The following is a 23,273-nucleotide window of genomic DNA, read 5'->3' as shown; positions in this document are numbered from 1 at the left end:
CTACTGGCTTCCTTACCAGTCTCTAGATGTTTAAAAAATTCAAATTTCAAGGCAACAAACTTCGATACATTTTTAAGTTGGACAATTAAACTAAATATTTTAAGTTTTGTTTTTGAGTTTGCTCAACTCTGAATTCAGATTTTTATCAACTCAACTGTAAGTTGTACGAACTTATAATTTTACATTGTAATAACTTTTAATCCTTACTTCTGCTAACTTCTGCAATGTGCTGAATTGGCACGATTGTAACGCCGCTATGAAATGTCAGCTAATGTTGTGACCACAATTTAGAGTTAGCATTGATACGCTAATGGCTACTCTTGTAGCTGTAACAAGCAGCGCCGCTAGCATCATTTAACCGCTAGCATCAGTTAGCCGATAGCATCAGTCAGCCGCTAGCATCAGTTAGCCACTAGCATCAGTTAGCCGCTAGCATCAGTCAGCCGCTAGCTTTTGCTGATGACCACATTTCACAACAAAGAAATATGAGTTAGCAGATATTGCCCTAAATGTCAATAATTTATATTTCCAAGTTTTACCAACTTAAATCACTGTTTTAGGCCAAAAAATACAAGTTGGCTTTTTTGTAGTGTGGAGTATGTAGCAGGTGGTGCTGAGTCAGTGGCAGTGCAAAGTGGCAGAATACTGCCAGAATGTGTAAAACACAAAAAGTTTATGAGATTAAAGTGGTGAATCTACGTGAAAAAAAGTTGCTTTTTTCCCACTTTTTTCTTGTAAATCTGCAACTTTTTTCGTGCAGATTTGCCACTTTAAATCTCTTAAATCTGCAGCTTTTTTCCTTGTAAATTTGCCACTTTAATCTAGTAAATTTACCATTTTTTTTCCCTCAAAATATTATTTTATTTATTACTCATTTTAGATATCCGCTGAAGTTACCAAAAATAGTTCTTCAAACAAAAAGCGACTTCACCTCACGGCCTCTAGATGGCAGTCGTGTAACTGCGACTCCCAGCTGCTGTGAAACCGGAAGAAGAAGAAGAAGAAGAAAGCGTCATTTCCGGTTATGCTTTCTAAGCTCTGGCGGCGGGAAGCTGCGGTACTAACACAGTCCAGTCCAGGTCTAAGGTCCAGCTCCAGGTCCAGGTCTAGTCTCCGCACAATGTCCCGCATTCTGAACTGTATCGTGGCGGTGTGTCCGGACCTGGGGATCGGGAGGAACGGGGACCTGCCCTGGCATCCGGTCAGACTCAAGTAAGTCCTGTTAATGATGAAATAAAACCTTAAAGAAGGCTCCGGAGCTTCAGAGACAGCAGGGACCAATGGAGACCCAGACTACTAGATATTTTTATAATAATATAATTTACTGCTCAAAATTCATTCTTATAACAGGCGAGGGGAACAGTCTCACAGGTGAGGTTGGTGAAATTATGGGAAAAGATGTTTTTTTGTTGTTGTTTTTTTTATTTTTTTATAAACGAATAAACAAAGAAAAGAACAGTGGATTACTTATTAGGAGCCACAATATGAAAACAAAACACTAAAACACAATTCTAGACAACAAAGACTCAAATCAATTTTTTTTTTATTATTTTTTTTGTCTCATTTATTTATTCACCTATATTTCTATTTTATTTATTATTATTATTATTATTATTATCGTGTGTTCTTGAAATGTACCTATTGTGACATTTGATACACTTAAGTGGACATTCGACTCTGACATTATATTGTATACTTTGTTTTGATATGTCATAGTTTGTGTCTAATTTTTATTTATTTGCCTTTTATTATTATCTTTATTATTTGTGTATGTATGTTATTTGTCACTCTGAAAATTGACAATAAAAATTTTTTTTTTTAAAAACAAAACAAAGACTCAAACAAAAACATATTTACAAATTAGACATAATGTACACACAAATAACATACCAAGAATAATATAAAGGATAACCACAACAACAAAAATGAAAACAACGATGCACCAGTACAAAGCCACACGGCGAAAACAGACAAACAAACAAAAACAAAAAAACAACAACATGAATTTAGCCCAAACAGAAATATAGAGAAACTGGTAATGAAAAGATGGCTTTAAAAAAAAATTAAGAATGTATTTGATGTCAACACCTTAATTATATCATCATTTTATTTGAGTGTGGTTGGGCTATGTGATACAAGACTGTATGATGCTTTCTTTTTCTTTTCTTTTTTCATTTTAATATATTTTTATAATGACTTGAGTTTGTAATGCCTGTGGTACTCTATTAAAAATGATTGTCTGGACCCCAGGAAGACTAGCTGTTGTCTTGGTGTCAGCTAATGGGGATCCTTATAAATAAACAAATAAACCTTATCAATAATCCACCTTCCCTTATATTTTCTTTGACAGTAATGAATTCAAGCACTTCAGACGGATGACATCGATGCCATCTGAGAAAGGTAAATCACTGAGGTATTAATAATCTGATTTAATATGGTTTTCCTACATAAAAACGAAAAGAAAAGAACAGACTAAGAGGTCAAGTTTGAAGTCACATGAGACGTTATTTCCTCTGAAGCGTCAGGTGAAGAGACGTTAGTTTCTGAGGGTCACAGCTGCATCAGCTGTCAGTCACATGAGTCTCGTACTGTTAGACTTTAGCTCTGTTGGCTCACTGCAGCCTGGCCCTTTATGAGCATCAAGGTCAAAGTTCAGGAAGCCATGCAGTGGTGGACTCAGACTGTTAGAAGGGCAGGGGTGAAAAAATAAAAAGGGCAGATTCTGCACAACATGGAGCCCACCAACATGCAAAAAGCTATAATGCATCATGTATGATAATACAGTCCTCAAATTGACCACAAAAAGACACAAATTGACCAGAAAAGACACAAAATGGCCCAAAAAAGAAATAAAATGACCAAAAAAGACACAAAATGCCTTAAAAAAAGACACAAAATGACCCAAAAAGGAAACAAAATGACCAAAAAAAGACACAAAATGACCATAAAAAGACACAAATTGACCACAAAATGATAAAAAAAAGACAAAATGACCAAAAAAGACACAAATTGACCACAAAATGATTTTTAAAAAAAAAGACAAAATGACCAAAAAAGATACAAATTGACCACAAAATTACATAACATTAAGCAACTCAAATTGACCACAAGAAGACACAAAATGACTTAAAAAAAGACACAAAATGACCAAAAAAAGACACAAAATGACCAAAAAAGACACAAAATGACCAAAAAAAGACACAAAATGACCAAAAAAGACACAAAATGACCAAAAAAAGACACAAAATGACTCAAAATAAGACACAAAATGACCAAAAAAAGACACAAAATGACCAAAAAAGACACAAAATGACCAAAAAAGACTCAAAATGACCAAAATAAGACACAAAATGACTCAAAATAAGACACAAAATGACCAAAAAAAAGACAAAATGACCAAAAAAGATACAAATTGACCACAAAATTACATAACATTAAGCAACTCAAATTGACCACAAGAAGACACAAAATGACTTAAAAAAAGACACAAAATGACCAAAAAAAGACACAAAATGACCAAAAAAGACACAAAATGACCAAAAAAAGACACAAAATGACCAAAAAAGACACAAAATGACCAAAAAAAGACACAAAATGACTCAAAATAAGACACAAAATGACCAAAAAAAGACACAAAATGACCAAAAAAGACACAAAATGACCAAAAAAGACTCAAAATGACCAAAATAAGACACAAAATGACTCAAAATAAGACACAAAATGACCAAAAAAAAGACAAAATGACCAAAAAAGATACAAATTGACCACAAAATTACATAACATTAAGCAACTCAAATTGACCACAAGAAGACACAAAATGACTTAAAAAAAGACACAAAATGACCAAAAAAAGACACAAAATGACCAAAAAAGACACAAAATGACCAAAAAAAGACACAAAATGACCAAAAAAGACACAAAATGACTCAAAATAAGACACAAAATGACCAAAAAAAGACACAAAATGACCAAAAAAGACACAAAATGACCAAAAAAGACTCAAAATGACCAAAATAAGACACAAAATGACTCAAAATAAGACACAAAATGACCAAAAAAAAGACACAAAATGACCAAAAAAGACACAAATTGACCACAAAATGATCAGAAAAAGACACAAAGTGACCCAAAAAGAAACAAAATGACCAAAAATTACATCAAATGACCGAAAAGACTAAAACACAGTGGAGACAGAGCTGACTTTCGATGAGACCAATCTGTAGCTTCACCAGGAGTGAAGGAGAGTAAACTGCTCATCATTCAGTAACTAATTCCAGCCTTGCTGTCCTTTAGGGAAGCAGAATGTGGTGATCATGGGCCGCAAAACCTGGTTCTCCATCCCGGAGAAGAACCGACCTCTGAACAACAGGATCAACATCGTCCTCAGCAGGGAGCTCAAGTATGTGTCACACACACACACACACACACACACACACACACACACACACTTCATGCTGCTGCACAGCTTTAGTTTCACTAGATGGGATGTTTTATTGCATAAAGGGCTTTCTACTTCACTGAATTGTTGCACGGGTGTTTTTCAAATTGTATTGTTACCATCGATTGCTACACTTTTTTCAAAGTTTCTGCTTGTAATTAGTGTTGGTCTAATATTTGCAGAATATTCTTAGTAGAGGAGGATTTAGTTGGGTTGTTTTTAAATAGCATTGTAGATATCTATTCTGCCCTACAAAGCCTAACTGCAGTAACTACATTTTTGGTCAAAATTGAGTTATAACTAAATATGAACTCCTTGATGTCTGTTTTATCTTGTGACAAAGTTTTAGATCTCAATTTTGCTTGATTTCAGAGAAATAATTAAATAAAAACCACAAAATCCAACTCAAAACCAAGCAGTAATTGCACTTAACACAGTCTGCTTTGGATATATATACTAATTTAAACATAAAAATAATAGAAATTATAAGTTTATTTGAAATGGAAATTACTATCTAGACAGTGATGAAGTAAAAAAGTGAGATACAATTATATTAAGACTGAAATATAATATTTCTTCATAATATTAAGTCTAACATACATAAATCTTTGAAAAGAGTTGTTAAACACTTAAATACACTTATAACAAAATCAATTTGAAAATGTTTATTCACTGAAAACAAAATATAAAAGCTGAAGGAAGATGACAACATTATAGTTACTGCACTCTGTTTCTGCATTACTATTAGAAAATAGCATCATCAATACATGTAGAAATAAGTGTCATATCACTTAACTACCTATAACCCATTTGGCTGGCCAGTTAAAAAACATTAAAAAACAAAAAAACAAGATAAACTATAACACTTCTAAATCTAAAGTTTTTTTTTTTTTATCTTGGTAAGAAACAAATAATCATCAGGTCACTCTGCTCGGGCCAGTTCATCACTGCTGGCAGCTTTAATTTGTCTGGTTTTAAGAGGTTAATTTATTGGTTAATTTATTATTTTAAGGATATTTTTCCCTCTGTTTTTCTGACAATTTTTTCTGTTTTTCGGGCTATTTTTTTCTATTTTTCTGACTGTTTTTTCTGTTTTTTAAAGTAATTTGTTTCTGTTTTTCTGACTATTTTTTTCAGAGTATTTTCCCCTGTTTTTCTCACTATTTTTCTGCTTTTCTGACTATTTTTTTTTCTATTTTTCTGACTATTTTTTCCGTGTTTTTCTGACTCTTCTTTCTGTTTTTTTAAAGTAATTTGTTTCTGTTTTTCTGACTATTTTTTCTGCTTTTCTGACTTATTTTTCCTGTTTTTCTGAAATATTTTTTCAGTTTTTATGACTTTTTTTCTGTTTTTTAAAAAATCTAGAAATAAGCATGTTGAACGCTTAAAATAAGAAATTAACTCTTAAAACAAGAAAAATTATCTAACACTTCTAAATCTAAAAAAGTTTTTTTATCTTGGTAAGAACCAAATAATCATCAGGTCACTCTGCTCGGGCCAGTTCATCACTGCTGGCAGCTTTAATTTAACTTATTTTAAGAGTGAATTTCTTATTTTAAGCGTTCAACATTCTTATTTCTAGATTTAATAATATTAATTTAAGAAATCTTGTCAAGGTAAATTATCTGTCCATGCAGCAAGATCATTTCCCTCAGATTTACTGTTTTTATCTGGTTTTTAGACTAAACACCTTTTTTTTGCAGTGAGGGCCCAGAGTATGGAAGTAAAAGTTTGAAATATAAAATGATGTTGAATTTCTAGCACTGAATATTATGTATATGAATGGGTTTTTTTTCTTCAAAAAATAAAAAAAATGAATCTGTTGCAGTTGAATTTTAAGTTTAATTTTTTGTGGTTTATTTTTTTGAAGTTGAATTTTTTGAGGTTGAATTTTTTGAGGTTAAATTTTTTGCGGTTTAATTTTTTGAGGTTGAATTTTTTGCGATTTAATTTTTTGTGGTTGAATTTTTTGCGGTTTAATTTTTTGAGGTTGAATTTTTAACGTTGAAAAACATTCAGATACATAATTTCAATGCATAAATATTAAGTGCGAGAAATTCAACGTCTTTTTTATTTCAAACTCCGATGACACAGATTTACTTCCATACCAGAGGTGTCAAAGTGAAATGTTTCTCTCCATCAAGTCTTGTCCATGTGTGACAGTGAGCTGATATGTGCCTGTTCTCCTCCTCCAGGGCGCCTCCTGCAGGAGCTCACCACCTGGCAGCAGACTTCCCCTCGGCTCTCAGGCTGCTGGACCAGGAGCTGGCTGACCAAGCGGACCAGGTCTGGGTCATAGGGGGTCACTCTCTCTACAAGGTACTGGCTGCTCTCTGCCACAACACTTCTGGGACGTTTTAAAAGTCTCTTTAAAAAGTTCTGACAGAGTTAGGGAATTTTACATACAGTACAGACCAAAAGTTTGGACACACACCTTCTCATTCAATGCGTTTTCTTTATTTTCATGACTATTTACATTGTAGATTCTCACTGAAGGCATCAAAACTATGAATGAACACATATGGAATTATGTACTTTCACTAGTGTGAAATAACTGAAAACATGTCTTGTATTTTAGATTCCTCAAAGAAGCCCCAAAATGACTCAAGAATCAAATTGACCAAAAAAAGACACAAAATCACTTAAAAAAAGACACAAAATGACCCAAAAAGGAAACAAAATGACCAAAAAAGACACAAAATGACACAAAAAGACACAAAATGACCACAAAATGATCAGAAAAAGACAGTGACCAAAATAGACACAAAATTACCCAAAAAATAATCAAAGTGACCAAAGTGATCAAAATTACATAACATTAAGCAACTCAAATTGACCACAAAAAGACACAAATTGACCAGAAAAGACACAAAATGGCCCAAAAAAGAAATAAAATGACCAAAAAAGACACAAAATGATCAGAAAGACACAAATTGACCAGAAAAGACACAAAATGACTTAAAAAATAAATAAAATGACCAAAAAAGACACAAAGTGACCAAAAAAGACACAAAATTACCCAAAAAGAATCAAAGTGACCAAAAAATTACATAACATTAAGCAACTCAAATTGACCACAAAAAGACACAAATTGACCACAAAAGACACAAAATGGCCCAAAAAGAAATAAAATGACCAAAAAAGACATTGTAGATTCTCACTGAAGGCATCATGACTATGAATAAACACATATGGAATTATGTACTTAACAAAAAAGTGTGAAATAACTGAAAACATGTCTTGTATTTTAGATTCCTCAAAGTAACCACCCTTTGCTTTTTTGCTGCAAACCCCACAAGGTGTTCTCTCAATGAGCTTCATGAGGAAGTCACCTGAAATGGTTTTCACTTCACAGGTGTGCCTTGTCAGGGTTAATTAGTGGAATTTTTTCCCTTATTAATGGGGTTGGGACCATCAGTTGTGTTGTGCAGAAGTCAGATTGGACAACTGTTAGAATTCATATTATGGCAAGAACCAATCAGCCAAGTAAAGAGAAACAAGTGGCCGTCATTACTTTAATAGTTCTGATGAATTGATTAATTTTTTTGGTCATTTTGTTTCCTTTTTGGGTCATTTTGTGTCTTTTTCTGATCATTTTGTGTCTTTTTGGTAATTTTGTGTCTTTTTCTGATCATTTTTTGGTCATTTTGTGTCTTTTTGGTCATTTTGTGTCTTTTTTTGGTCATTTTGTTTCCTTTTTGGGTCATTTTGTGTCTTTTTCTGATCATTTTGTGTCTTTTTTTGGTCATTTTGTGTCTTCTCTGGTCAATTTGTGTCTTTTTGTGGTCAATTTGAGTTGCTTAATGTTATGTAATTTTTTGGTCAATTTGATTCTTTTTTGGGTCATTTTGTGGTTACTTTGAGGAATCTAAAATACAAGACATGTTTTCAGTTATTTCACACTTTTTTGTTAAGTACATAATTCCATATGTGTTCATTCATAGTTTTGATGCCTTCAGTGAGAATCTACAATGTAAATAGTCATGAAAATAAAGAAAAATGCATTGAATGAGAAGGTGTGTCCAAACTTTTGGCCTGTACTGTATGTATAACACATTCTTTAATTGTTCAGTCTTAAATCTTCAGTTTTTGTTATTAAATAATATCTTTAAAAAAATGTATCCAGTGTTTAATTTTATAATTGGGTTAATATTGGTTGCAGCCTTCACTTCTGGTCATGGTGAACCACTTGAGGATCTTCTGCTTCTTCCTGTGACTGTGTTTTGTTGCTGTGTGCTCCAGGAGATGATGGAGAGCTCGGGGACCAGGAGGCTGTTTGTCACACGGATCATGAAGCAGTTTGAGTGTGACACGTTCCTCCCTGAGATCAGTCCAGATAAATATCGTCTTCTGCCAGAGTAAGAGCCACATCTTCATGTTTTTTTGTGGGCAATTCAGGTTTATCACAACTTGTCGCTTATTTAGTAGTTTTGACTGGCATTTCTACGGTGGCCCTGAATGGCAAATCAGAAAACACAACAACAAATCAAAAAAACACAACAACAAATCAGAAAACACAATGACAATATATATATATATATATATATATATATATATATATATATATATATATTTCAGTATTTTTTTAAGTCTGTATGAATAAATAAAAATCGTTCTAAATATAGTGTAAATTGCAAATCTCAACAGTTGCCAAATACAAAACAGTTACTCTTGAGTATTAGCAAATAATAAAAATAACCATCTAGCCACTAGATGGTATTAAAACAAACAAAAAAATTCTCTCCTGGGAGAAAATGTTTGTACGTTTTATAGCACAATGTGATCAATCTCTGCCACTTTGAGAGCTAAATGTGAGCCAATATCATGATATGCATTTTTTTTTTACCCATAAAAAAATATACCGGTACAATACGGCACAACCCTAAATGTTGCTATTAACCCCTTGTTGTACAGGTAATCTGTGTGCTGCAGCAGGTCAAAGTTGAAGCAGGATGTGGGTCTCCAAACTGATGTGTGAACAAACTAATCTGGGAAAAATAAGACCCAACTTAACATTTTAAAGATCTATAAACATCAGTTTTTCAACTCCAAATCCATTTTAAAATCATTGTATCGCAACCAAATATCTCTAAAAATCCACTGGAGTGTAGATGCAGATGTTGGCGACTGAATTTTACTGGCCAATGTACCAAAACTGCCCTTTAACATTTGCATGTATTTCAGATCAAGCATTCATTAAGGCTTGTTTCTCTCTACAGGTTTCCAGAAGTAACACAAGAGCTGCAGGAGGAGAATGGGATCCAGTACAGATTTGAAGTTTATGAGAGCATTGAACAATGATGAAAAATAAAACCAGAATGATGTAAATATACTGTTGGATCTTTATGTGTAGTTATTTAAAGAAAGGGGAATAACTAACAAATACATTTGGATGTACTGAGCTCCTCAATAAGGAGATATGTGTCAAGAGTTTAGTCAAACATTCAACAGTTACCATAGGTTAGCTGCAGGCTAACAGTTAGCTCTGTAGCAGTACAGTATGTTTGTTTACAACAAGCACCAGACACTCTGTGCACAGTTAGTGATGCTGTTAATTCACAATCACTATGTTTATGATCAGCGGAGAAGCTGTGCTTAATTACCCATGCTGCTTTGTGCACAGTTAGCGACGGCGGCCACAATTGTGTCTCCCGTGTTTAATCTGACGCGACGATGGAAAACCATACGTCACCTCCAGAGTCTCTAAATCCGTCTGGGGGCCTTTTTGTAATGGAGACACACAGAGTGAGCGGACATTTGAGAGGGCGTGGCCTGAGACTTTCCCAGTGGACACTTCCCCCTAAAGGAAACACGGCTTTTATCTGGTATTTGGCCTGGTTGTGTCACACTTTATTTTGAAAACACGTTGACACAACAGATACATTTTCAGTGCAACGCAATTTGATTATTTCACTTGGTGTGTTGATATGTGCGGCCTTCGACACCATCTCACACACCATCCTCCTTGACAGACTCCTCTCCATAGGCATCACGCACACCCCCCTCAACTGGTTCAAATCCTACCTCTCTGGCCGCACACACTTCATCCAACTCAAATCATTCACATCACAACCACTCCCAGTCACCACAGGGGTGCCCCAAGGCTCTGTCCTGGGACCCCTCTTATTCATCATCTACCTACTCCCCCTTGGTTACATTTTCCGGAAACATCACATCAACTTCTACTGCTATGCGGATGACACCCAGCTCCACATTTCCACTGAACCTGAGTCCACCTTCCCTCCCTCCCTCCTCACTGACTGCCTCCTCAAAATACAGTCCTGGTTTTCATCCAATTTCCTGAAACTGAATAGTAACAAAACAGAAATTCTACTCATTGGCACAAAAGCCACCCTATCCAAATCTCCCAGTTTCACAATATCCATAGACAATTCCAACATCTCTCCATCCCCCAAGGTAAAGAGTCTGGGTGTCATCCTTGACAGCACACTCTCATACACCTCACACATCAGTCACATAACCCGCTCAGCCTACCTCCATCTCTGTAACATCAACCGCCTCCTATTAAATAAAATGAATTATTATTATTAATAATTATATAAAGTTAATACTTCATCTCCTCTCTGCAGGTAAGAGTTTTATACTGAAAAAAAAGTGATAAAGAATGACAGTAAAGTGTTTATCCTTCATGTCAGCTCGCTTGGAGTTTCAATGAATTTACCATAAATATCACAGTACGGGTCACTACATTATATAGTGGCGGCTGGTTTGACTACGGAGAAGTGAATGACTGAGTCAATGAGTCAAACTTCCGGGTCACGTAAACCCGACCAATTAAATATGAAAATCAAATTCAGTTCTTGTGCCCGTTTTTTCCATTTGGTATTTTTGCTCTGAGCCTAATATTGAAATATGAAAAAACAAGCATTTTTATCTAGTTTTTTTTTGTTTTATAACAAAAAACAAATAACAAAATAACCAGTCACCAGTTTTCATTATTTGATTTTTGATTGCCAATTGAAAATAGAAAGAACGACCAAACCTTTAGGTCGTCTTCTTTCTTCTCTCTCCTTTTCCCTCATGAAAAATCAGGGAGTAGAGGGAGGTAGAGTAACAGACTGATCCAACGAGGGAGAGTCTCCCCTCCCTTCTCTCTTACTTTTCTATCCACTGTAAGTTGAACCCTTGAAGGGACCGTACTAATTCAATAGAAATTTACTTCAGTCAGGCCTCTAATCCTGACACCTCAACCTGGGCTATCCTAAACCTAAACATTCAAAACCTAATCAAATCAAATAGTCTTTATTGTCATTATATAGTTCACTATACAACGAAATTGAAAGTGCCACTGCATAAGGTGCATAGTTATGACAATCATAACACAAAACAACATGAGTAAAAACTTTGTTTTTTAAAATACCGAGCTAAACAAGGACAAAAACAAGAACAAGGACATGTGATGTAATAAATAAGTATAAAAATAAATAAATGGCTACTTAAAAATGTTATTACATTACATTACATGTCATTTAGCAGACGCTTTTGTCCAAAGCAACTTACAATAAGTGCATTCAACCTGATGGTACTAGACATAGACCATAGGAATCAAGTAAGTACATAACTTTAAGAGCTAACTGTCATTGCTACAGGAGTGCTATATGTTAAAGAAGAAAAGAAGAAGAGAAAAGAAGAAGAGTTTTTTTATTTTTTTATTTATTTTTTATATATATGTTCTGTGACCATAGGTATACCATAAGGTAGATAATCACTGTGCTGCACGGCTTACATTCCCACAGCCTGCCTTCAGGATCTGCCTCATCACAGAAAACATGAACTGATGGCATCTTAATCAACAGTGAACCACATCTGACGGCTCTTTGCTGAGTCTGCTTGCTCGCTCACCCAGCCTTGTTGTGTCTCATAAAGTGAAGGTGCCTGGTTCGATTAATGGACGGAGCCAAGTATCGACACGTAATGCTGGATGCGCCAGGCTTGTGTCAGGAAATAACAGTAATGCTATTGCTCCTTAGAGACAGACAAAGAGGGAATAAGAGACAAACACAAAGGTGTTTATGATTCTGCAGTGACTCGGGGCCCTTAGTATTTCCTGTTTTGGTAATTTTGTTTCTTTTTTGATTATTTTGTGTCTTTTCTGGTCATTTTGTGTCTTCTTTGCTAATTTTGTGGTCAATTTGTGTCTTTTTTGGTAATTTTGTTTCCTTTTTTTTGGTATTTTTGTGTTGTTTTTTTAGTCATTTTGTGTCTTTTTGTTGGTAATTTTGTTTCGTTTTTGGGGTCATTTTGTGTCTTTTCTGGTCATTTTGGGTCTTTTCTGGTCATTTTGTGTCTTTTTTGATCATTTTGTGGTAATTTTGTTTCTTTTTTGGGTCATTTTGTGTCTTTTTTGATCATTTTGTGTCTTTTCTGGTCATTTTGTGTCTTTTTTGATCATTTTGTGTCTTTTTTGATCATTTTGTGGTCAATTTGTGTCTTTTTTTGGTAATTTTGTTTCCTTTTTTTGGTAATTTTGTGTATTTTTTTAGTCATTTTGTGTCTTTTTTTGGTAATTTTGTTTCTTTTTTGGGTCATTTTGTGTCTTTTTTGGTAATTTTGTGTCTTTTCTGGTCATTTTGTGTCTTTTTTGATCATTTTGTGTCTTTTTTGATCATTTTGTGGTCAATTTGTGTCTTTTTTGGTCATTTTGTTTCTTTTTTTGGTCATTTTGTGTCTTTTTTTAGTAATTTTTTGTCTTTTCTGGTCATTTTGTGTCTTGGTTCGATTAATGGACAGAGCCAGGCTTGTGTCAGGATCCGGGGAGAAATAACAGTAATGCTATTGCTCCTTAGAGACAGACAAAGAGGGAATAAGAGACAAACACAAAGGTGTTTATGATCCTGCAGTGACTCGGGGCCCTTAGTATTTCCTGTATTTGTCCCCTGGGTGGATATCATTCACTTACACTGAGGAGGCTGCAGGATTCCAGCTGAACCTTGAAACCTGAAACATCAGTGTCTAGCACCTCTCCTGACACCCACGCATTACCATTTGTGTATCCCGTAATCCGTGGCGGAGACCAACACATTCAGCACGGGGCTGTGGGGCCATAAATTCTGCCTCGGCTTGAGTGGAGCGGCTCTCAGAGCATGCTGCGTGCAGCCCTCTCCCGCTGGGGCAGACTTGCACTTTAATCCCTGTTTGCAAGGTCAGGAGGTATTTTAATATCTGCTGGTCACAGACAGATTCAGTGCTCATCTTTATTAAAGCCGTCCACACCTGTTGGAGTGTAAACAATTGGGAGTGAATGTCTCTCAGGGGAAGAGAGCCACATATTCTACACCAGCTATTCTCAACCTGGGGGTCGGGACCCCAATTGGGGTCGCGAGATGATTTCTGGGGGTCGCCAAATCATTTTGGAAGTCAGCTCTGTCTCCACTGTGTTAAAGTGTTTTAGTCTTTTTGGTCACTTAATGTCTTTTTTTAGTCATTTTGTGTCTTTTTTTTTTTTTTTTTATCATTTTGCGGTCAATTTGTGTCTTTTTTGGTCATTTTGTTTCCTTTTTTTGGTAATTTTGTTTCCTTTTTTTGGTAATTTTGTGTCTTTTTTTAGTCATTTTGTGTCTTTTTTTGGTAATTTTGTTTCTTTTTTGGGTCATTTTGTGTCTTTTTTGGTCATTTTGTGTCTTTTCTGGTCATTTTGTGTCTTTTTTGATCATTTTGTGGTCAATTTGTGTCTTTTTTGGTAATTTTGTGTCTTTTTTTGTCATTTTGTGCCTTTTTTTGGTAATTTTGGTTCTTTTTTGGGTCATTTTGTGTCTTTGTTGGTCATTTTGTGTCTTTTCTGGTCATTTTGTGTCTTTTTTGATCATTTTGTGTCTTTTTTGATCATTTTGTGGTTTGTGGAGATTCTGTTCAGTGAGCGGGGGTCGTGGACAACATGCATGTTAAATTGGGGGTCGCGACTCAAAAAGGTTGAGAACTACTGCTCTACACCACGACATGCTCCATGTGTCAGCAATGCAGCCAGTCTCTGTGTGCATGTACAATATCCCGTCAACACTTTTTCAACAGTAGTTGTCATATAGGAATGGTGTACATCATCTTAAATGTGAAGATTAATCTGAGATTCAGCTCAGCACTATGTGCCAAGTTGTTAGTCATAAATCTGTAATAAAAATAATGGATAAGACTTGGTGAACACATATTCAATGAATTAGTTGATTATTAGCATGCAGATAAGTAACATATTGGCTCTTAATGAGTAGTTATTAAGTAGTTATTAATGCCTTATTCTGCATGGCCTTATTATACAACCAGTAAGACATTAACTAAGAGTTTTCCCTCAATAACCTCAGAATTATTGATTATTAGTAGTAAGTAAGGAAGGTTTTTTATATGAGTTATGATCTTAATATGCTTTACTTTGTATGGACTTTATAAGTTTCCATGGAAAAACCATGGAAACAGCAAAAAGCCACCTTCTCCAGACCTTTGACTGACTGGTGGCTCCTTTTGGATGATTGATGAGGATTGGTAGATTATAATGTCAATCATTACTCTACAAAGTGGCTCACTGGTAAACTAACATTGGCGCAAAATGTGATTGACGTTGCAATCTACCAATCCTCATCCAATCATCAAGCAATAATTCTGAGGTTACTGAGGGAAAACTCTTAGTTAATGTCTTACTGGTTGTATAATAAGGCCATGCAGAATAAGGCATTAATAACTACTTAATAATGACTCATTAAAAGCCAATATGTTACTTATTTGCATGCTAATAAGCAACTAATTAATGTTGAATATGTGTTCCCTAATATAAAGTGTTACCTAATCATTTAGTAATCCATTCATTTGTTTGCTTGATTATGATTCATAAGTTGTTGCAGCAATTTTTGAGTTGATATCATTTGTACACACATTTGGTGTTCAATTTGACTATTTTCTAACACTGGAGAGTTGATCAATATGATCCATTTGCAAGCTCAGATCAACACCACAGACGACGTGGCCTGCCGTGCATTATGCCTGCAGGGGATGACCTCATCAAAATATACTCTGCAAATGAATTTGAAGCACTTACTCTCTGCTGCACGTTTTAATACTGATTTTATGCTGCCTTGCTACACTTTCATGTGATCTTATGCATTTCATGTGTTCGGCTTACACTGTGATAACGATTGCATGCAGATCTGTGGGGTTGGGCTGTTATAGGGTCCAGGCCAGTGTGTGGTCGCCCATAAAGTTGGAATAATTTAGTTTTCAGACACAATCCTCTGTTAATTGTGGTTTTATTTCCATTGTGATATGTTGAGAAGAGATTGGTGTAAAGTTTCGAGAAGATATATACTTTATCTGTCAAGAATAAATCACATTGTCACAATCATTTCATGGAAAGAGGTAAAAAATGTTTGATTCTAACTTTATGGGACTCAACCAATTGGAGCAAGCAGTGAGTCTGATCCATGGGAAGGCTTTCAAGGGTGAATGATTGTGGAATTAGTTTTGTTTAGACAGGACCAGTCTGTGAATGTGTGTTGGTGGGACAGTAAGTAAGGACAGTAGTCAGTGGCTTCAGAGCACACAGAACAGACCAAACACACAGAGTTGTAAAGTACTTTTTACTTTTTATTATCTATATTTGTAACTTCCATGTTATGAATTGATTGTTTTTGATATATTTTTAATGTGTTCATTTTTATATCAATAAATGTTTACTTTAATTGTGAAGCACTTGTTGTCTGTAATGTCTTTGTTGTAGCGCACCTTGTGTTACATTTCATGTATGAAAGGTTCTATACAAATAAAGCTCATTATTAGGGCCACGGGGCAATCGCACCGAGCACTATTGTTATACTGTGGATTTTTTCTTCTTCCTCTTCCGGACACAATTTCGTCAACAGTAGACAGAAGTCTTGTGTATCGGTGTATTAATCCACGTTTCGATAGGTCATATAGTTTTTTATCAATCCCTGTTCAATGACCATGATCATTTTTGGAGAAATTCTGAGATTATAATGGGTGTGTATTGCACGGAATGTTCGTGTCAGAGTGTGTGATGTCATCGCTCAGAGTGTAGAGGGAGAGGTAAAACTGTCAAAAAATTAATTTTAAAACTGCGCTCCAGGCCACAAATTCCACTCTACAGAAATAATTTATACATAGAAACGTAGGAAAATTTGTCTTCTCACTCACAATCCTCTGGTAAAGCTGTCAGAGTTATAGTTTGGGCGTACGACGCACAGATGCGGCACCAACACCACCAACAGCCTTATTGGGTCCCATATTAAAAACGCAGGGAGATATTTGAAAAAGGGATATGGAAAAGTTTTTTTAGATCGCTCTAACAAAGCTATTTTTTCATTTTTCTGAAAAAAAACCCATATGTAGCAATCAGGAAGAACTCACGACGCTCAAAGTGAAGTCGAATCAATGATAGGTATTATGGTTTTGCCAAAAATGCTTTCTGTTCGAGGCCAGAAATTCCAGTCCAACTCTGGCTGCTGTCACTCTTTCGGAACTTTAACAGGTGGTATCACTTAATTCTGTTGATTGCCTTTGATCTTTGATGTGATTACAGTTACAGATACACACTCCTCACACATGCATACACCTGCTTCAAACACGCACACACAGGTAACTTTGTGATTTTAATTACACACACAGGTAACTTTATGCGATTTTCGCTACACACACACACACACACACACACACACACACACACACACAAATGCGCGCGTATGCGCGCACACTCCTCCACATACATGTTTCTCTCTCTCTCTCTCACACACACACACACACACACACACACACACACAAACACACACACACACTTTGAGGTTAAAGGGCATAGTTTGAAATCTCTGAAGAATCTCATCATAGTGTACACACACCGGCAGTAGCCCCCGTGGCCCTTTCAGAATTTCCCCGGAGGAAATTTTCTAGTTTATCTATATTACTTTTAAATGAAAGAAAATCATTGCATTTAATTTGACCTTTTACATTCAACTTATGTAACAAAATTACATGGAAATTTTACATGTAATTAAATTACATAAAGTCCACGTTTTTGGCTTAATTATTTTTGTGAGTGTGGATAGGAGTTATTATGATTAATCATACAGCAGTTATGTGAAGAATGGTCAGTGTATTGCTCATACAGTGTGGCCAGCCCACAGTGAATGATTAAATAATGAGGAGACCTTAATGCTTCTTCTGGCAGGACATGCCTGTTAATATACGAGCACTTACAGCAGACAATAACTGTCCTCTTTGTCTGCTTAAAGAGCGCAGACATTAAGAGCAGGAAAACACCTCTGGACATAAATATTCACACTATTCAAATCAACGGGCCTGAGAGAATATTGTGGGAGCCGTCAGCAGGGTGAAATATAGCCGCAGCTCATTTCAGACGCACTTTAATGGGCTTTTCATCCCCCGGCTCTTTGTGCTGACAAAAAGGAAAACACATCTTCTTAATTGAAACACTCATTTCCTTACTATTTTCTCTTCAGGATGTGTTTCCCAGAGACATGTCAATATTTCATAGCATGCTGGTGACATTCTGATGAATACAGACATTGCTGCTTAATCTAACATTTCATTCTGTATTTATTGTTTGTGTTAATTATTATTATTATTATAAGGGGAGGAAAAATGATTTTGACTCAGCTGACAGGCTGGTTTAAGATGGAGAGCAGGAAGGAGTCTAAGTTTTGAGTGAATTTGTCCACTTAAACACTTCTTAAAAAGACTGACGACCTCACACAGTGAAAAGCTACTCTGGAAAATTAGAGAGAGTCTGCCAGCTTCTGTAAATTATCCTGAAAAGTGCACTGGAGCTCAGTTTAGGCCACTGAACTTGAATGCCAGCTAAAAGAAAAGACAGGAGATTGAATTGTCACGGGAGATAAAGTGCTGAGAGGTGAAACCTGTTCTCATGAAGATTTGTATGATTTTGTACAAAACACTTTTTTGTAAATTGTATCTATGCAAAGTTTTGGCACACATACACCACCGGTCAAAAGTTTTAGAACACCCCAATTTTTCCATTTTTTTATTGAAATTCAAGCAGTTCAAGTCAAATGAACAGCTTGAAAGGGTCCAAAGGTAAGTGGTGAACTGCCAGAGGTAAATAAAAAAAGGTAAGCTTAACCAAAACTGAAAGATAATGTACATTTCAGAATTATACAAGTAGGCCTTTTTCAAGGAACAAGAAATGGGTTAACAACTTAACTCTATGGAGTCTTGGGCTATTTTGTCCATTTTTGAATTCTTTTCATGTCTTTGTAAGTCATTTTGTGTCTTTTTTTTAGTCATTTTGTGTCTTTTTTTGGTCATTTTGTGTCTTTTTTTAGTCATTTTGTGTCTTTTGGTGTCTTTTTTTGTCTTTTTTTAGTCATTTTGTGTCTTTTGGTGTCTTTTTTGTCATTTTGTGTCTTTTTTTGGTCATATTGTGTCTTTTTTTGGTCATTTTGTGTCTTTTTTTGGTCATTTTGTGTCTTTTTTTAGTCATTTTGGGTCTTTTTTGTCATTTTGTGTCTTTTTTGTCATTTTGTGTCTTTTTTTGGTCATTTTGTGTCTTTTTTTAGTCCTTTAGTCCAACATAAAATGTGATTTTGAATCATTTTTTTAACTTTCAAAACACTATCATGCTCAATAAAGAATGTTAAATGTTGCAAATGTGCATTAATTTCAGAGTACACTGAGACATTAAACTGCATCATTTTCAATTAAATTCTGGAAAAGTTGGTGTGTTCTAAAACTTTTGTCCAATAGTGTATATACAGACACATACAGTACAAGAAACATAGAAAAAACCCAACAGAGAAAAAAATAAATAAAAGTAAACAAACAGATAAAACAAAACAGAAGCAACAGACAGCCAGCCACCACTTAATCATTAACGTAAAACGAAAATGTGCACAAAAACATGTCGGTCCAACAAAATGCCCCCAATGGTCCGCTCATATGAAAAGGGCCAGAGATTGAGTCCAGGACAAGGGCTGTTTTTAACAAGATCTCTTGAAGACAGAATAGGTAAATACCCAAAACGACCCATATTAGCTTTTTGTAAAGTGATCTTAACCCTCTGGAGTCCATGAAAGTGCCGGTTCAAAGTTTTGGCTTTTCCAGAAGTTTCCGTGTCCAATTTAATGCATCAACCCTTTTTCAGCAAAGGTAAAAAAAAATAAAAAAATACCTTGACCACATGATGTAGTAACAATGTTATGTTGTGATGTTGTATTTTTTCTTAATCGTATCGCAAGTGTTTGTATATGTATTTTGTATATTGTACGTATTTTTATTTTTTTGTTTGTTTGTTTTTGTTTTTTTGTTTGTTTGTTTTTTGTTTCGTAATTCTCTGCTTTTTTTACATCATGGCCAGGGGACTACAGATGAAAACTAGCCTTCAGGAATAACTCTGGCTTTTTTAACCATGTATAATCATGTGTTTTATGAAATTTCACTGTCCCCTTTTAATTGAACTAATAATAATGATTTTACTTTTTTTTGCAGAGATTTTTCTAATTTTGCAGTGTGCATTCAGCATTTCTAATGCAATCTTTTGTGTTTACTGTTTGTGTGTTTTTTGTAATTTCTTTGTGTGTTTTTGTCTGTTTTTGTGTGTGTGTGTGTGTGTGTGTGTGTGTGTGTGTGTGTGTGTGTTTTGTAAAAAAAAAAAAAAGTTTAATGTCTTTGGTGTGTTTTTTGTAATTTTGTGTATTTTTGTTTTTTTTGGTGTTTTTTTTTGTGTTCAAAATGTAGATCCAGTGAGTCAAAATGAAAAATATAATCAGGTCATATAGGTGAGGTTGTGCTGAAAACAATGATAGCAACACGTCATGGTAAATATTTTTAAGTGGTTTATACAGGCAGAATGAAAAGGAGTCCAAAACGACAAAATAGCCCCAAACTCCAAAGGGTTAAAATAGCACACATCATTATTCATACACGCACGGTTCGCCGTTATAATAGAAAGGCTCCAGTTTTGTATAATTTTGGTAAAACCGCTGACCTAGGTTGAGGGCAAAAAACTTCCTGGTAAGGTTTAACTTATAAAAGACAGTTTGAACAGTAAAAAAAAAAAAGAGTATATAAATATATAAATGTGACTATTTGAAGTGACATAGTAACGTAATAAGTATCACATCATTTTCTTTTGCTTTCACATGGGACATGAACCCTGTTCTCTTGGGTGAAAGTGAAATTTGTTCGACCATTGACGCCCCTCCTACCCACCCTGACTGCAAGTTGTGTGTTTCTATTCCCCCTCACCGTCATCCATAATTACGGTGGAGGACAGAAACGTATTTTGCTGCCTGTAAAAAGGACATATGGGGTCGTTCTTGAGGGGAGACCAGGCGGCAACCTCCTGGTCTGAGCAGGGAGGCAAACCAGGAAGTGCCTTAAGCTGCATTCTACTGAAAATTCCAGCAGGAGGCGCTAAGTTTGGCTGCAAAAACATTTATGTCCATTCATTTCAGTGCAAAATGAGAAAACTTCTCACTTGATTTATTCCCTCAGAATTTTTTTTAGGACAACATTATGGTCTCAATCACTAGTAAAAAAATCTTCTTCAAGACAATTTGATGTCAATAGTTCTAATAATGGCCCCATTTAGAAGAAAATAGAAGATAAAGAATCATATGATTTGGGGCGGGGCTACCTTTGATTGACAGGTCACTAACAAGGCGAGCTGTCACCAGGAGTGAAGCAGAGCAATGCGTATCCACGGCAACGTGTCAATAAAGTTATATATAACGTTATATAGATATAAAGGTAGGTAGATAAATAGTTTAGTGGTTTGGTCTCATAACTTTGACCCTTTCACTGTATTTTTACTTAACCCTTTGATGCACAACATGGTCTAAAGTGACCCGACTGAGTTTTTAATTTTCTATATCTTTGCAATAAATTAATTTCATCATTCAGTATTCCAGGTTTTCCTCAATCAACTTGTTTTTGATCATCATACATCCTCATTTTTGGTTTTAATTTCTTACTTTTTGAATGAAAACCCTTTTATTATCACTACGCTTCTAATGCACAACATGGGTCAAAATTTTCATTATGGGGTATTGTGTATATAATTTTAAGGAAAAATTAGTTTAATCAAGTTTTGGAATAAGGCTGAAACATAAACAAATTTGGAAAAAGTGAAGTGCTGTGAAAACACTGTATGTGTGACAAAATTATACATAAACATGTTAAATATATGAGTGTGGAAAGTAACTATTTGAAACAAATTACTATTATTATAGTATTAGGCAATTCAATTTTAAATCAAATTTGGATGAATGAGTCATTTTTGACCCATGTTGTGCATCAAAGGGTTAATGACAGTTTATTTGAACGTTTTGTTCATTAAATGTCTTGTTCAGTGTTTGGTTGGACTAACAGACACTCCAAGGAGTCGCTGCTCAGTTTTCTGAGGTCAGTAACAAACATTTAGTTTTTGTTTTTTGCTAGCCAAAGCTAACATCCCAGTTAATGCTCCAGCTAATGCTAGCATGAATTAGCAGCAGCTTCTCTCAGTCAGGTTGAGGTGTAGAGAGGCTGTAGTCAGTGATCAGATCCCTCTCCTCCTCCACAGTCCAAATATGGTCTGCTTCCTGTATCGGAAACAAGATGGAGACGCAAGATGACATCATGGTGACTACGTCCATTATTTATATACAGTCTATGGGGGAGATCAGTCTTGCTGTGTTCAACATGTGATCGAAAACTCATTGTTGACACGTGACTACCATTTTTAAACACAATATTAAAGCTGTAAAGTGGTTAGAGTTCAGCACCATAACTACTTCCTTAAGGTTAGGAATAAACAACACAGTCATCAGCACCGTGGTTCAAAGATCTGCCCTAGAATATCAGAGTTGGGAGATAATGTTCTGCAGGTTTGTCAATTTTCAAACTGTTCAGTTCAGTAGTTCTCAACCTTTTTGAGTCGCAAGCCCCAATTTAACATGCATGTTGTCCCCATTGACCCCCGCTCACTGAACACAATCTCACACACACAGTTCAGATCATACAAACTCAGTTGATACGATGAATTTTGGACGAATAATGAAGCAGAGAACAACTAAAACATCTCCCTGTCTCTGCTACTTTGGGATTTGTCAGAAAAAAAACAAAATTGCCAAAGAATTACATAAAATTACATAAAATTAAGCAAAAAAGGACTCAAATTGATCACAAAATGACCAAAAATGACCACAAAAAGACACAAATTGACCAAAAAAGACACAAAATGACCCAAAAAAGACACAAATTGACCACAAAATGATAAAAAAAACACACAAAATGACCCAAAAAAGACACAAATTGACCACAAAATGATAAAAAAAACACACAAAATGACCAAAAAAGACACAAAATGGCCCAAAAAAGACACAAATTGACCACAAATTGATCAAAAAAAGACACAAAATGACCAAAAAAGACGCAAAATGACCAAAAAAAGACACAAAATGACCAAAAAAGACACAAAATGACCAAAAAAGACACAATATGACCAAAAAAAGACATTAAATGACCAAAAAGACTAATACACATGAACACTTTAACACAGTGGAGACAGAGCTGACTTCCAAAATGATTTGGCGACCCCCAGAAATCATCTTGCGACCCCAATTGGGGTCCCGACCCCAAGGTTGAGAATAGCTGGTTTAGTTGATCAGCTGTTAATATAAAATGCTGAATAAAAAGATTGCAGCTTTGAGCTGTGGAGTATTTACTGTATATTTGTCATTTTTGGTTAGAAATATACATTTTCACTTTTGTATGCCAAAGATTGAAAGATGGACTGATGAACTTTGTATTAAAAAGGTTTTGTTAAGCTCCATAATGCAGCCTGTCAAAGTCTCTCAAATCA

At 35.2% G+C, this 23,273-nt stretch overlaps 1 protein-coding gene across 1 annotated transcript; it reads left to right on the top strand.

The window, feature by feature from the left end:
• The first annotated feature begins 1,019 nt into the window (after window positions 1-1,019).
• dhfr (dihydrofolate reductase) lies at window positions 1,020-9,771 on the top strand. Its single transcript, XM_059337603.1, has 6 exons — window positions 1,020-1,212; window positions 2,351-2,400; window positions 4,294-4,399; window positions 6,634-6,757; window positions 8,681-8,796; window positions 9,658-9,771. Exons 1-6 carry the CDS (start codon window positions 1,025-1,027, stop codon window positions 9,737-9,739), a joined length of 666 nt encoding a protein of 221 aa, XP_059193586.1. The 5' UTR covers window positions 1,020-1,024; the 3' UTR covers window positions 9,740-9,771.
• The last annotated feature ends 13,502 nt before the right edge of the window (window positions 9,772-23,273 follow it).

Source organism: Centropristis striata, chromosome 7 (assembly GCF_030273125.1).
Source record: "Centropristis striata isolate RG_2023a ecotype Rhode Island chromosome 7, C.striata_1.0, whole genome shotgun sequence".
NCBI lineage: Eukaryota > Metazoa > Chordata > Actinopteri > Perciformes > Serranidae > Centropristis > Centropristis striata.
Note: the sequence above shows the minus strand (reverse complement) of the source record. Positions and strands in the feature narration are given on the sequence as shown.

Excerpts from the sequence above, each read along its gene's own strand:
- dhfr (XM_059337603.1), top strand. The coding sequence starts at position 1,025 with ATGCTTTCTAAGCTCTGGCGGCGGGAAGCTGCGGTACTAACACAGTCC. Across the intron at positions 1,213-2,350 it reads TGGCATCCGGTCAGACTCAA|TAATGAATTCAAGCACTTCA; the intron begins GTAAGTCCTGTT and ends TTTCTTTGACAG. Across the intron at positions 6,758-8,680 it reads GGGGTCACTCTCTCTACAAG|GAGATGATGGAGAGCTCGGG; the intron begins GTACTGGCTGCT and ends TGTGTGCTCCAG.